The 15,922-nt window shown below is 34.0% G+C and overlaps 1 protein-coding gene across 3 annotated transcripts in view; it reads left to right on the plus strand.

Annotated features, from left to right (window-relative positions):
* The window catches only part of NUCB2 (nucleobindin 2), a 53,361-nt gene extending 39,595 nt beyond the window's left edge, over positions 1-13,766 (plus strand). For 2 of the 3 annotated variants that reach the window (XM_077114134.1, XM_077114135.1), the window contains 9 exons: positions 2,741-2,844; positions 3,679-3,864; positions 4,058-4,148; positions 4,730-4,788; positions 4,936-5,028; positions 8,611-8,700; positions 12,041-12,211; positions 12,591-12,672; positions 13,654-13,766. In XM_077114134.1, coding sequence (XP_076970249.1) covers positions 2,741-2,844; positions 3,679-3,864; positions 4,058-4,148; positions 4,730-4,788; positions 4,936-5,028; positions 8,611-8,700; positions 12,041-12,211; positions 12,591-12,668 — 872 coding nt within the window. In that variant the 3' untranslated portion in view covers positions 12,669-12,672; positions 13,654-13,766. Of the gene's footprint in view, positions 1-1,257; positions 1,349-2,740; positions 2,845-3,678; positions 3,865-4,057; positions 4,149-4,729; positions 4,789-4,935; positions 5,029-8,610; positions 8,701-12,040; positions 12,212-12,590; positions 12,673-13,653 lie in introns of all 3 variants that reach the window. The other variant, XM_077114136.1, reaches the window with a different exon arrangement.
* Positions 13,767-15,922: the final 2,156 nt, after the last annotated feature.

The following is a 15,922-nucleotide window of genomic DNA, read 5'->3' on the forward strand; positions in this document are numbered from 1 at the left end:
GTGACTAGATATATATATTGGATATTTAAAATGACATTAAGCATCATACATTAAAACTATGGTTTGAGCATATAAGTAGATAGACCAATGGAACAGAATAGAAAGTCTATAAGTAGAGTTCAATGCATATGGAATTTTGTTTAAAATAAAGGTAATATCTCTGACTAGCCATTTGGAAAAAAAGTACAGTTAGATCCAAATTTCATATCATGCATCAGGATAAACTGCAAATGGATCGAAAATGAAAGCATAAGTGAATTTCTCCTTTACCTTTGAGTGAGCTTTCTAATGATGAATCAAAATCAAAGGGCTGGATTTGGCCAGTGGGAGGACTCTTCAGGTTGGGTCCTGTGTCATGAACCCATAGGTTGGTTGGTTATCTTGGTGGGTCATTGTCATTAATAAACACTTGAACATTTACTTTTGGTGTATAGGTAGTTCTTAAACTTTAGTAGATTGTGTAAGTATCACCTCGGGAACTTGTTAAAAATGCAGAATCTGTAGCTCACTTCCAGATATTCTGATTCTGGGGATAGTAACCTGCATTTTAAAAGAGCACTTCTGGTCAATGGATTATATTTGGAGTATTAATGTTGGTGTAGAGCATAAACTCTATTGATGAATAAATTTAGAGAACAAGTACCAAAATACTTATTATCCTCAAATTAAGGATTCCAATTAGAGGTAAATTGAGCAGCTCATGCCATACAACTTGAAGTAGGCAGACATCCAAGGTAATTCCATCTATGAAACTAGGCCTAAGGAATCTGGAGATTTCTTTCCCCTGAGACAACCTCCATCCCCTCAATCATGGCAGTATTTTCTTTATTTCAAACTCGGTGCTGATTTTCATTATCTAAATGAAAACGAAACAGTATAATTGACTTACAAAACGTATGAAGATTTTTCTCATTGATTTAGCATTTATTAAGTTAAATTTCTGATAACTTGAAGAAGGGCATACAGAGTCTTAACTGTTTTCAGTATAATTTTTAAAATAAGCAATACATCCAGATGATTTAAAAACCAGAACGTATAAAAAGGTGTACAGTGAATATCTCTAGGTTATCTTTGCACCCTAGCTGTTTCCTTTGCCCTCTAAAACTATTCTTCCTGAATTCCCTTATTCTTATATATGCATATACAAATAGAATATAATACATATTTTGTGCCTTATGTTTTTCCTTTAATGATATATTTTGGAGATTTTTCCATATTAGTATATAGAGATTATCTTCATTTTTTTTCTTTTTACAGCTGCATAGAATTCCATTATATGGATATACCATAATTTATTTAACCAGGCCCCTGTTGATGGACATTTGGGTTGTTTCTAGTGAACAATCTTGTACGTATATTGCTGTGTATCCATGTAAGATTACCTTAGGATAAGATTCCCACAGTGAAATTGCTAAATCAAAAGGTATATGAATTTGTAATTTTGATAGCTATTGCTAGATTTGCCTCCAAGGAGGTTATATGAATGCACATTTCCATTAGCAATAATCCCTCACAGCCTTACCAGTCATACGTATTATTATACTTTAGGAGTTTTACAATTCTTTCTGATGTTTTAGTAGTGCCATTTTAATGTGTAGATTAAATGTACTTTCATATATTTTACTGTCTGTTCATATCCCTTAAGGCTATGTTTTATAACAAGTCTTTTCTTCATAAGTAAAATTCTTAGTGCAGTGCCATACTAAAACTTCAATGAAAGTTTGGTTGAGTTAAAAACTTTCTGGCATGGCCAGATGTTCCAGGCTCATCTTGTACCTACCCTGTCCCAGTCCTGGAATCAGCTATTTCTCTGAGGAGCCCCAGTTCTTGTTAGTGAAGAATGATATGATTGGCCCAGAGCTGGTACTGATAGTGCTCATGGTTACTGGAGAGTATTTTCTTCTTAGCACTTTTCTTGGACAGCTCTAGGAAATAAATGCATCTTTATACACATGCATATACATGTGCAACATAGATGCATATGCGCATATATATATACATATCTTAAAATCATGAATTCACACATATAGTTCTAATTCCTTTATCCATCTCCACATGGTTTTCTTGCCTACACCATTCCGTATTTGTGTATTCTTTCTTTTAGTGAGAACCCTCATTTCTAACAACATCAACATATGTAATCAATTGGTTCAATTTTTTAATACAACTGGAATAGTCCAAAATTGTTTCACCTATTCAAGTATGATAAACTGTAGTTTTCAGAAACATTTTTATAAAGAAAAACAATTGATATTTCTTTAGAAATATGCCATAATTCAAATAAATTTACCTGAGTTACATTTTTCTTATGCCATAAAGGATTTATTGCAGCATCAAGCAAAGAATTCCTTCATATAAATTTGAAAGCAATTATTTTTAGAAGTTCTACTTAGCCCTTTAATCAGGGTACTATATTAGCATATCTAATTAAAAGTGGGAAATTTGGTAACTTAAAGAATAAAAATTTTTTTACTATTAATTATGCTGATAACCAACTAGTCTTTCTAGAAATAACATTAAAATGTGTATATGAAATTGTATTCCATTGTAGATTCAAGGACATTAGCATTGTCTAAAATAACAATATGTACAATATCCTAAAAGAAAATATTAAACCTTAATCTAAATTTTCTCATAAAATCCTTTAGGAATGAATATGAATGCTTATTCTAATGTATCATTTATGTAAATGTTTTGGCCCAAGTAATTGATCATTTACAGTTTTCTCATTTTCTTTCAGATATAGGTATAGACCACCAAGCTCTTCTCAAACAATTTGATCACCTAAACCACATGAATCCTGACAGATTTGAATCCACAGATTTAGATATGTTAATCAAAGCGGTGAGAATAATTAAAAACTGTTGCCTTTACTCTGCCTTTGAGGTCTTGTAAAATGCCAAGTAAACTCAATGAAGTAATAAGAACTTTTATATACTCTCTAGAGTATCTTTAAAGGGAGATAGTTTACTCCTTATTAATACAGATATTATTGTGGATATATGGATCTGTAATCCCTTCTCCACAAATCCCAAATCCATAAAGCTCTAAAAACTGAAACCTGGTCTGAACCGTCCAGTTAGAGTGAAGTCAGTCATAGTTTTTATTTAACCTATTTAGTGTGGGTATTCATAGATTTTACCAAAGGAATATGTCTTCTGTAATCTGTGATTATAGACTCTGCAGTGATGTTCCATAATATGGTATATGTGCCCCATCACCTTCCCAGAATCTAGAAAACTCTGAAACATATGTGACTTCTAGGATTTTAGATAAGAGTTTGTGAACCCCCTGTATTATACTGTCTGGGGTTATCAAGACCTAGCCTGGCAGTTACTAGATTTAATTAAATGGTCAGAGACCATTTTACTGTTCTTTACTGTACAGTTTTGGTTTGGTCTCCTTTTTAAGATCCGTTTATATATTGCTTACATACTTGCTTATCTTATTACTTGCTCAAATTGTAGATAAATTTGAATTTTTAGTTCCTTTGAATGCCTACATCCCTAAGAATAATAATGACTAAAATAAAATGGTAGAATTAAAAAAGAAGAGCCAGGATTTTTTTTTGCCCCTGTACAAGCTTCTTTTAGAGAGTATATTATATTTAAAAATTGCTTTTTAAAAAATTTCACATACATCTTTTTATTTAATTTTATATGCCTTATTGCATTATAGGCTACGAGTGACCTCGAACACTATGACAAGACTCGACATGAAGAGTTTAAAAAATATGAGATGATGAAGGAACATGAAAGGAGAGAATATTTAAAAACACTGAATGAAGAAAAGAGAAAAGAAGAAGAATCTAAATTTGAAGAAATGAAGAAAAAACATGAAAATCATCCCAAAGTTAATCATCCAGTAAGGATTGTGAATTTATGAAACCATATTCAAATGAAGACACTTCTCTGTACCAAATAGCAGAATTTTGTTATAACTTATTAATACTTAAATCTTGATTCAATTCTGTAAAGTTCCTTAAACATATTTTGATTTGAGACCATACATATAGATTATATTTTGTTTTGAGCAATTTTTCAAAATTGATTCACAGGGAAGCAAAGATCAACTAAAAGAAGTGTGGGAAGAGACTGATGGATTGGACCCTAATGACTTTGACCCCAAGACATTTTTCAAATTACATGGTAACAGATTTGATACAAATATTAATATTTATGTCTGCTATGTGAAAAAATTATAGTTGCTTTCCTCTTAACTGATTGCTGCCAAGGTCTGTTATTGAGTCCTATTGATACTAAATGTTTAGAGTTTTTATCTAGGGTAATATGAATCTTCTTTATCGCTGATCTACAGTATAAAATATTTTAGGTTGTTAGCTATGGCTTTATACCTTCCTTCACTACTGAGTCATTATATGACTTATTATAAGGTCCTCTGTAAACTGAAGGTGTTTCTATGGCTATGGGGTATATCTTTCTGGCTTTATGATATAATATTAAAATTTACTTTACCATTTTTGTTTATATGTTTGGAAAATATTGGTTAAGACATGTTTTCCTAAAAATGTATTCTGAATTATAAGCACATATCGAATTGTTATTTGTTGTGTTGATCTGAGGTGCATAAAAAGAAGGAATCTTTTTCTGCTCATATTGAAGATGCTTCGTGTCAGTAGTACTTTTGTACACTGTTTGTAAATAGTTGTATTTTAATGATTTGCTAAGACTTTAACTCGATATTTGCCTTTGTTACTTTTAAATTCTAGACGTCAACAGTGATGGATTCCTGGATGAACAAGAATTAGAAGCCCTATTTACTAAAGAGGTAAATGAAGTTATTAAGTATTCATTGTTTTTGGCCTCTTTTTCTCTTGTTTTTCCTACTTTCTTTTCATTGTTGTTTTTGTTGTTTTGTTTTTATTTTTTATCTTCTAGTTTCTTTTGTTCTATGGTTTAAATTTTTTCTTTTTAGTTGGAGAAAGTGTATGACCCCAAAAATGAAGAGGATGATATGGTAGAAATGGAGGAAGAAAGGCTTAGAATGAGGGAACATGTGATGAATGAGGTATGTTCTAAACGTTTAAGATTCTATGTTACTTCTATGGATTATTCAGGTCCTTGCCATAAATCTTACCACATGATGGTAAATAAATAAAGAGAAAAGGCATTTAATTGGATTTTACATTTTTGATCCAGAATATTCAAGATTCCCTTAGTGTAAATAAAATACTCTAAAATATTTTAAAATATTTAAGATGATGCAGGGTATCACTTATAAAATATTATTTTAGAAGTGTAAAAGAATAATAAACTTTAGTATTTGATGTTTAGAAAACCTGTGTTTTTGCTAAGAAAAACAAAACAAACCCTATACTTAGCAACTTATAAAAACAAATATTTATTTCATGTTCACATTATATAAGCGTTAAGGATTGACCAAAGCTAAGCATGGCAGTGCTGGGCTGGAGCTGGCTTAGCCATGGCTGGGCTTGGCTCTACATGTGTTCTTTTCCTGGCTGAAGGAGCAGTCTCTATCTGGGACATGTTCTCATGACAGAAGGCACAGATAGGATAGACCCAAACCGAATCATGCAATAGTCTTTGATATGTGCAGATGTGACAAAAAAAGTCCCATTGCCCAAAGCATGTCTTTAGCAAGCCCCAAGTCACGGACGAGGGGATATAGATCTCCCAAAAGATGTGTCAACAAGTTACCTGATTCTGGGTGGGGATGTATAATCCTATTACAAGGAGGAAGCAATAAATGAGAACAATAATCCAAACTATCACAGACTCCTAAAATTTCTATTTCTGTCCTTTTCAAAGCAACGGACCACTTTTCCAAAGTTTGGCTTGTTTGGTCTTTTTAACTCTGGTCTCCAAACAAGCAATAATGGCATGTTACTTGTTAAATAGGTAGTAGATGAGGTTGTTTACAAATTATCTAAATACATTATGTCCTGCTGTGTTGGAACAGTGGGATGTGGCAGGAGATTAACATAGAAATGTGCCACCTGATCTCACTTTAGTCTTAACAACACATATCACTAGCAGGACCTTATTACTTAGTACTTGCTTGGCAATTGTGCCATATTTCCCTGGTTTATTCACTTCCCCACTCTGAGTCTGACACATTCTTTCCTTTCCTCTACATTTTCTCTTCCTCCCTCTCCTCTGCCCTTGCTGCATATTTTATTGAGGAAATAGAAGCAATCAAGAGAGTTACATAATTTTTCCACCCAATCTATCAGTCAGTCTGCATCTGTAGGCATTACCTTCCATTAACAGTGGGTGAACTGTCCCTGTTCCTATTGAAGGTCTTTTCTTCCACTTGTATGTTACATACCAGTCTCAATCTCCTATTCAAGGACTTTATTCCTGCCATTATCCCCACTTACTTAGAAGTGAAAAAGAATAATAAACTCTAGTATTTGATGTTTAAAAAGCCTTTGTTTTTGCTAAAACAAACCCTATACTTAGCAGCTTATAAAAACAAATATTTATTTCATGTTCACGTTATATAAGCTTTAAGGATTGACTACAGCTACGCATGGCAGTGCTGGGCTGTAACTGGCTTAGCCGTGGCTGGGTTTGGCTCTACATGTGTTCATCTTCTCTCCTGCATCAGTTTTTCCTACTTTCCTGGATCTTTCCCATTAGGATACAAGCAAGCTCTAATACCTTCCACCTTAAAAACAAAATAAAACCTCTAGCTACGGCCCCATGTCTCTGCTCCCCTTCATTGCCAAACTGTTTCATAGAGTTGTCCATAGTTTTTGTCTCTTCTTTCTCACATTCCATTCTCTCTCCTTAACCTATGCCAAGCATGCTGTAGCCCTGACCATTCCATTGAAATTTCTGTTAGATGACGTCTGTCTTGTCAAATTCAGTGGTCTCATCTTACTTGGCTTTTTAGCAGCACTTGAGGCAGTTGGTCCTTCCTTTTTTTTTTGAAATGCTTTCTTCACTTGGCTTCTGGGAAACCATGTTTCCTCATACTTCACTTGCTCTTTCTTCTCAATTTTCTTTGTTGACTGTGCCTTCTCTTCCCAAGTTCTAAATGTTTCAGTGTCTTGGGCCTGTTCCTTGATTATATTTCCTTATCTATCTTTATTCTCTCCCTACATGATTTTATGTAGTTCCATGTATATACTCTATTTGCTGGTGAATCTCAAATTACTATCTCTGGCTCTCTCCTTTACCCTGAGCTCCAGGCTTCTGTTTGCTTATATAATATCTCCTACTGATTATCTAATAAGCAAACATATTCTACGGATCTAGACCTGTTCCTTCCCCAGCCCTCTTCATTTCAGCAAATGGATCACTGTTTACCTAGTTGTACAGGACAAAGTTGTAATTAACTTTCACATTTTACAATCAAATCCACAAGTCCTATTTGATCTACAGTTTAAACAGGTCCTGAATTTGGCCACTTCTTTCCAGTTCTAGTGCTACCAAACAAGTCTAAGCCAATCTCTCACCTTACTCTCAGTTCTCTCACCTTAGCCACCTTCTGGTATCTCTGCTTCTGCTCCTTACCCCACTGTAAGTTACTTCTCCATGCAGAAGACAGAGTGATCTTTTAAAAGCTTAAGTCAGGTCCTGTTGTCTCTTGCCCAGAACATTTTACAGGCTTGCCACTTTATTTGGAATTAAATCTCAAATCCCTCCTATGTCCAAGAAATCACAACATGATTCTGCCCCAGCCATTTTCTATGACCTCATCTCCTGTGACTCAGTCTTATTTGATTCTTGCTACACTGGTTTTCTTGTTTTTCCCTTATCAAGCTTGTTCATATCTTAGGGCCTTTGTACTTAATGTTTCCTGTTCCTGCAATGCTCTTCCTCTAGGTCACCAAATGGCCGTTGCCCTCAGATGTCCTCTTTTCAGAGAAACCTCCTTGACCACCCTAATTAAATTATGTGCCTCACTCCGCAGCCTGCCCTATTTCACCCTCCCACTAAGCCAGAAACTCTGATGCAGACATCATATGTAGGGGAAATGGAGCCCATTGTTTTGCTTCAGTGATTCTTACCTGATATTCGAGCTGTTAATGTGGAATTGAGATCTCTGTTTACTGCATCCCAAGTTTCAAACAAATTTCTTTGGTCATTTCAGAGCTGACCTCTGTATCCATACTTTCCATAATACATAAGAGCCATTGAAGAGGAGTTGGAGAGATTGTCAATTTTGGTTATGGTTTAGTTGTTTTGAAAAAAAGAAGTTGAGAGAATCTTAATTAAAATTTTTGGCTAAAATCGTCCTCTTTCTGGAGAAGTTATTTTTCTTGCCTAAGCACTTGGTTTTAAGAGGGATATACCTGGTGTGGTGAGGGAGAAAGAAAATACCAGCCTTACCAGTCTGATCAGCAGACTCAAATTTGGTTATCTGATGTTTGGCTTATCAGGTATGTAGAGATCTCATATTTTTAAATATAAATTATTTAGAAGAGAGACATCTATATCCTGATTCTAGTGTAATGTCGAATATTTTCTTTTGTCTTCCTAATTTATATGGAAATTTAGGCTGGCCCCAATTGCTATATGTTTATATATTGGTATCTATTGGAAGACAGTTTCAAATTTCTAAATAATTTGAGAAAGATTTATTTTATATTACTTTTTTCATGCATCTCTCTTTAATCAGGTTGATGCTAACAAAGACCGATTGGTGACTCTGGAAGAGTTTTTGAAAGCTACAGAAAAAAAGGAGTTCTTGGAGCCAGATAGCTGGGAGGTAACAGAACATATTTCAAATGAACTATATGGTTCAAGAAATTCTACATCACTCTATTCTACTTTTAACTTTTATTACCTTTCATTTTTGCATGTATAGCCTTATGAATATTGGCTTTTTTATGCCTTAAGTAGGCATTTTTTAAACCTTGTTTTTAAAAAATGACATTGGAAACTGGCCATGAAATATTGTTAAAAGGTAATATTTCATGGGGCTGCGAGGGTAGTTCAGTAGTAGAATTCTCACCTGCCATGTGGGAGACTCGGGTTCGATTCCAGGTCCATGTACTTCTCAAACAAACACAAAAGCAAGCAAACAAACAAAAACCAAAACAAACAAAAATTTAACAAATGGTGCTGCAATAAGGGGACACTTACATGGAAAAAAGTATGAAATCTGACCCCCACCATACTACATGCAAGAAAAAAAAGTTCATGAACATAGAAAGTCATTTGTCCAGTTTGGTGGCATTTAAATATATATATATTTTTATATGCATATATTAAATTAAAATGTGACAGTACATTGCTTATATACAGTATACTATATATGCATATGCTATATGTACAAACTACATATTTCCAGATAGGTATGATGCATTGCATAATTAAGTGTATAAATATACAAAATAAGTTCTCTGACCACAATTGAATAAATCTAGGAATCAACAGAGGGAGGACTGGAAAATTTATAAATATATGGAAGTTAAAGAACATACTCTTAAATAATCAGTAAGTCAAAGAAAATATCACAACAGAAATCAGGAAATATCTTGAGGTGAATGAAAACGAAAATGCGAAATATCAAAACTTAGGGGATACAGCAAAGGCAGTGCTGAGAAGGAAATTTATAGCTCTAAATGATTATGTTAAAAAATAACACCTGCCTGCATGGGTAGTTCAGTTTGTAGAATTCCTGCCTGCTATGTGGGAGAACTGGGTTCAATTCCCAGCCCATGTCCCCTTTCTCCAAAAAAAAGATACCTAAATCAGATACCTGACTTCACACCTGGAGGAACTAGAAAAAGAAGAGCAAACTAAACCCAGCAAGAGAAGATGGAAGGAAATAAAGATTAGAGTGGAGATAACTGAACTAGAGAATAAAAAAATAAGAAACAATGAAAACAAAAATTTGTTCTTTCGAAAGATCAAAAAGTCAACAAAACTTTTGCTAGAATAAAAGAGAGAGGACACAAATAACTAAAATTAGGAATGAAAGGGCCAACTTTACTGTCAACCCCATAGAAATAAAAATTATGAAAATACTACAAACATATCATGCAAATTAGATAACCACGATGAAGTGGACAAATTCCTAGAAGTACACAAACTACCTACAATAACAAGTTAATAGACTGATCAGTAATCAAAAACCTCCCAATAAAGAAAAATTCAGGACCATGGCTTCACTAGTGAATTTTACCAAACATTCAAAGAATTAACCCAGTCCTGCTTAGACTCTTCCAAAAAACTGAAGAAGAAGGAACACTTCTTCCCAACTCATTATCTAAAGTTATTTCACTTTATTATCAAAGCCAGACAAATTCATTAATAGAAACATTACATGTTAATAATAGGCCAACTGTGAATAAATGAGTGCATAAACAACTTTAACAGAATAGTTGAGAGATACCAACTATACAGATTGGAGATAGAACATTGTCTTTTCCTATAAAATTATACAACAAAAAGTTTAACCTTTATTTAGATTTTTAACTGTCCAGAAAATAATTTGAGATAAAGTGACCAACCATCCTGGGATTAAGGGGTTTCCCTGGATACAGAACTCTTTGGTTCTAAAACCCAAACACATGTTGAACAAATTGAGACAGTTGGTCACCCTAGTCTGAGATCAAAGAAATTAGCTTCTTTTTTGTTTCAAGTTATCTAAAATTTGAAATATTTCTGGGCTTTGGCAAAGAAGAATGATATGATTATTAGAACAAATGTTCCCTTTGGTACTTCTGATGAACAAGAAGCTCAATAGATAATTATATGTAATTTTTTATTTTAACATTTTATTCATTGGGCTCTAATCCTTGCTTTCTTTCTTTATTTTGATGCCCAAATTGTCCCAGGTTTATCCAGTGGGTGTTTCTTCAAACTGGCTTTTGTGTCTTTCTGAAACTCTTTGAAGACTTCCTTACTTTCTAGCATAAAAAGATGTTCCAGGCTCATCTTCTTCTGCCTCAGATTTAGAGCCAGCCATTTCTATAAGGATCCCTGATTCTTTTTTTTTCCTGGTTCTTTTTAATGGAGATTGATATTAAAGAGCACTAGATGTGCTCCTTGCCACTAGAGTGTCATTCCTTATAGGCCCTTCACATGACAGAGCTGGGAAATTTAATAAATATGTATATGTATGGGTGTGTGTGTGTGTATATTTTTTATATGTATGTGTATAAGCACATGTATACGCCCATACACATACTTATACACAAGTGTACACCTGTGTGTGTATATATGTATATACATATACACACCCTACACACATTTATATTCATTCCTATATAATTAGCTGTCAATATTTATTAAAACCCATGAGTCACAGTGATATCTCCAGTTTCATTCCAGCACTGAGAGGTTCAGTCTATCTTTTCCTATTTCAATATTTCATTCAAAATCTGGCTACCATTTTTCACCATAATAGTCCACTTATTTGCTCAATTCTGGTGTACAAAGAGTTTCAGAATTGCTAATCCATACCTCTTCAAAACAAGAGTTTAATATTTGTTTATATTTCTTCTTTTAATGTGATGGCAGAAAGTCCAAATATTGTCATCAGAAATTACTTGGAGGGGTGCATGGGTAGTGTAGTGGTTAGGATGCCCACCTTCTATGCCGGAGACCCAGGTTCGATTCCTGGACCATGCACCCAAAAAAAAATTACATGGGCTAATTCTTTTATTCTTGCCCTTCTGTGGTTTATCTTATTCACTTAAAAGTCTTGTTTATTTGCTTTTGTTTGTATTTAAATGTCAGGGTTTCCCCTTCCTTGTTGATTTTATGAGTATGTGAAATATTAACATGTTTCCAAAATTCAAATCTGTTTTAAGAAGATGTGTTTAGGCGAAGGGAAGTTTTTCATATTCTCTCTGTCCTTGCCACTCATTTTTCACACATGCTCTGTATGCAACCAGTTTCAGTAGTCTGTGAGTTTTCCTTCCTGTTTGTCTTATCCCTCAACATAAATATATAGTTTCTTATTTCCTCTTCTTTCTTATCCAAAATGTACACTACAAATTCTTTATTGTAATTTGCCAGTCATAGAATTTAAAAGCTGAATCAAACCTTATTGTTGTATTTCTAAGATTATTCTTTCCTTTTATTTTTTCTTGCAGACATTGGATCAGCAACAGTTCTTCACGGAGGAAGAACTGAAAGAATTTGAAAATCATATCTCTTTACAAGAAAATGAACTTAAGAAGAAGGCAGATGAGCTTCAGAGACAAAAAGAGGAGTTACAACGGCAGCATGACCAACTGGAAGCTCAGAAGCTGGAATATCATCAGGTGGTATCGTGTAAAAGGATTATGGCATTTCATAGTATCTTGTGTTTTGCTGAAAGCCTGTATTTTATACTAGTTCAGAGAACTATTAGCTATAATATTTTAAATTTTAGTATTTTTTTAACTGCTAAGTAGAATATTAATCTAAATGTTTTAGAGTTTGAATATCTTCATTTTGGCAAAAATATTTCACTTAATTTCTTGTGCTTTTTCAAAGGTCACTCATACATGAGAGAAAAATCAAATAAAATTTTTTTAGGAGAAGTTATAGGTATACAGAAAAATTGTGCAGATAGTACAGAGTCCCAGTAGGACACCCCCTCACACAATTTTCCTTATTAAGATAATAATTATTTTTAATGCTTTCTTTTTCATTCACTAGGTTGTACAGCAGATGGAACAAAAAAAATTACAGCAAGGAATTCCTCCTTCAGGGCCAACTGGAGAATTGAAAGTTTAGCCACGTATGTAATTTATTTGTTTTGTTTAAGGAAATAAACAATTGAATAAATTGAAACCCACATTTGTTACAAATGTAATATGTTCAAATGACTAAGATTTATGTTATTTTCTAAGTATTTATAGAACTAGAACAACTTGAAAACAGAAAATGAAAAGGTCTTTAAAATGTTTATGCATTAGTATATTTCAAATGCTATATAATTTTAAAAAATAATAATTTTATTGAGAGATATCCACACACATACACTCCAAACATATTATACAGTTGCTCACAATATCATCACATAGTTGTGTATTTTTCACCATGATCAACTTTAAAACATTTGCAGCACTCCAGAAAAAGAAAGGAAAAGGAGAAAAAAGAACTCATACATCCCATGCTCCTTACTCCTCCCTCTCATTGATCCACAGTATTTCAATCTACCCAGTTTTTATTCTTTTTTAAAAAAATATTTTTATTGTAAACAGCAAACAAACATACAAACTGTATTGACATGGTTATAATCAGTGGCTCACAGTATCATCAAATAGTTGTGTTTTCATCACCATGATCATTTTTTTTGAATATTTACATCTCTCCAGCAAAAGAAAGAAAAAAGAAAAAATTCATACGTCATACCTCTTACCCCTTCCTCTAATTGATCACTAGTATTTCAACCTACTCAATTTATTTTAACCTTTGTTTTCCCTATTATTTGTATATTTCTTATCCATATTTTTTACTCATCTGTCCATACCATCAAATGCTATATAATTTGATAACCATATTTATGGTGAAGTGGTTTTATTTCAACATTATTCATAATTCTTTCCCATAAATTATATTGACCTTACAAGAGGACATATTTTTTTAAATTATAATCAGTGATTAGCCAGGCATATTTAAAACAAAAACAAAGCTCAATATATCTATATATAAAGAACATTTAGAATAAAGGAAGTTACCTTTAAAATGAGAGTGTTTTTTTTTTTTTTTGACACAGAAATTTAAAGTCCGAAGTTCACCAGAATCTGGAAGAAAATTGTTAACACAACATCTGTTTCATCTTTTTACTTCCCTTCCTTTCTCTCCGGTTAATAAAGATTTTAAAGCATATTTGTAATAAAGAAAGATACCTTTAAAATGAAACACATTTTTGGACACAGATGTTTAAGAATTGAAGTCTACCAGAACCAGGAAAAAAACTAACTCAATATCTGCTCTCACCTCCTCCCTTCCTTTTTTCTTTGCTCTCTCCTTTTAGTGATTGGATTAAGTAGCTTTATACCATAATTTAATGATATGGTCAGTAATCATTTAAGTGAGGAAGCGCTGCCTATTACTTTTAAAATAAATTGCTCTCACTTACTTGTTAAGACAGACACTCTTTTATGAGTGCTTATCATCCTATCTCTCATAAAAAGTCTCTGCAAGTAATATTTCTTCTCTTGAGAAGAAGGCCATAGTATTCCCCAGTGTTCCTGGAAACTTTTCTCTACTTTTAGCAACCTTAACTTTCTAGAAATTCTTCAACTGATTGGCTTTTGCTACCATTTCAGGTCATTTTTCAGACATACTTTTGCTTTATACTTAATCATTTAAGATTAGGTTCAGCAAAACCAGAAAAACCAAAGATAGCAGTAGTTTAAGCTACTTTTCTCTCTTACATGAAAAAGTCTAGAAGTAGGTGGTGTCCACACTCCTACCCTTCTGCTCTGCATCCCTCAGTGGACGGTTGTTATCGTCAGGATGCCTTACTGTAAGACTCCTGCTGGAGGCCCTGGAGAAGGACAAGGAAAAGCCTTTCTCCAGTTGGATCTGCTTTCTTTAGGCGGTTTTCTAGGACTACATAAGACTTGAACTTGGCCAGAACCGAGTTACATGACCACCCCTAGCTGCATTGGAGATTGAGAAGTCCATGCGGCAATGTGATCAGCTAAAAGTTAGGAATCTACAATTAAAGAAGGAGGGAAGAAAGAACTTCTGATAGGCAACGTTCAGTTGTAACATCTTGCTGTAACCAAGTCGGCTTTGTGGGCTGTCTAAATCTCAGTGTACAGTCTTTTGAAACATAGAAAACTCTTGAGAAAACCTCTGTGCTCCACAGAATACCATGGCTAGAAGGTACCTTAGCAGTGTTTGAACACAAGGACAGAACTCAGAAAGAGGGCCTGAACCTGTGTGACCACCTCAGGTCAGCAAAGAGGAGGGCTGTGGGCACCAGGGACCCACCAAGGGAATCCTCCAAGTTCTAATCCATATTGCATGTAGTTAAAAGACTATGATATCTGGGCATAGTTGCCTCCATCAAGCCAGGATTTGACTCCTTGTATTGTGGCCATCTAATAACTAAAAGCAAGTTGTTTGCCCCCAAAGTACCATATACATATTGGTGGTATAGGTACAAGATAACTAAAATAAAATCTATCTTTTAGAAAAGAGGACAACGTGAAACACAGCAGTCAGTGATCCAAAGCAATTAAAAAAATACTGCTTGGCAAAAATAGGAAGTTCTCTTTACTCTGTCCATGAATATATTCCTCTGTTTACCTATCAGGCAAACTCTGATTCACCTTTCTGGGAGGAACTCCCTTGTCTAATGATCTAAGTGGCCCTTGACTTTGTCCTGTAGGAGGTTTTTATTGTCCATTAGTTTTGAAGGATACATCTAAGTAGGCACGGGAGAGCCTGTACAGCTTTAGCTGTTTACTTCCTGTTAGTGTGTGTTTGGGGTTGTGGAGATTCTTTTAGATGGTTTAATAGTCACAGATTATTGCAGGCCAGGAGGTTTGGTATTTGTTTTTGGCAAAATTGTTCTAAAAAAGTTAATAAGTTCCTGATCTGTCAGTAATTCTCATGAGAAACCCACAGTCAAAGTTATCAAGACAGGTTTTAATACCGAAGAACCTCATCTTTTAACTTGCCAGCCTCTATGCTATCCCCATCCTTTTGGGTCTTTAATGGATGGTACCTACTTGAGACCATTTTAAACTATAGGCTTGGATTGCATGGCAACATTCTTAGCCTGATCTTTTTCCTTAGGATGATTCCCATTATCTGGCAGATAATTCTTAAGGAAAGATTTTTGAAAAAAGTTGAGGATGCTGCTAAGACTACTTCCTCAGAATCTTAAAACTTTTCATTTCTTCACAGCTTCAAGGGGACTCTGTCAATTTATACTGTAGACAGTATTTCCCTCAGCAAAACTATATTCCCTTGCATCTCTGCAGACTGAGATACATCTCTTTTATACGATTTTATTGAAAGAGTCA

The sequence above is a fragment of the Tamandua tetradactyla genome, chromosome 8 (genome assembly GCF_023851605.1).
Source record: "Tamandua tetradactyla isolate mTamTet1 chromosome 8, mTamTet1.pri, whole genome shotgun sequence".
In the NCBI taxonomy this organism is placed as follows: domain Eukaryota; kingdom Metazoa; phylum Chordata; class Mammalia; order Pilosa; family Myrmecophagidae; genus Tamandua; species Tamandua tetradactyla.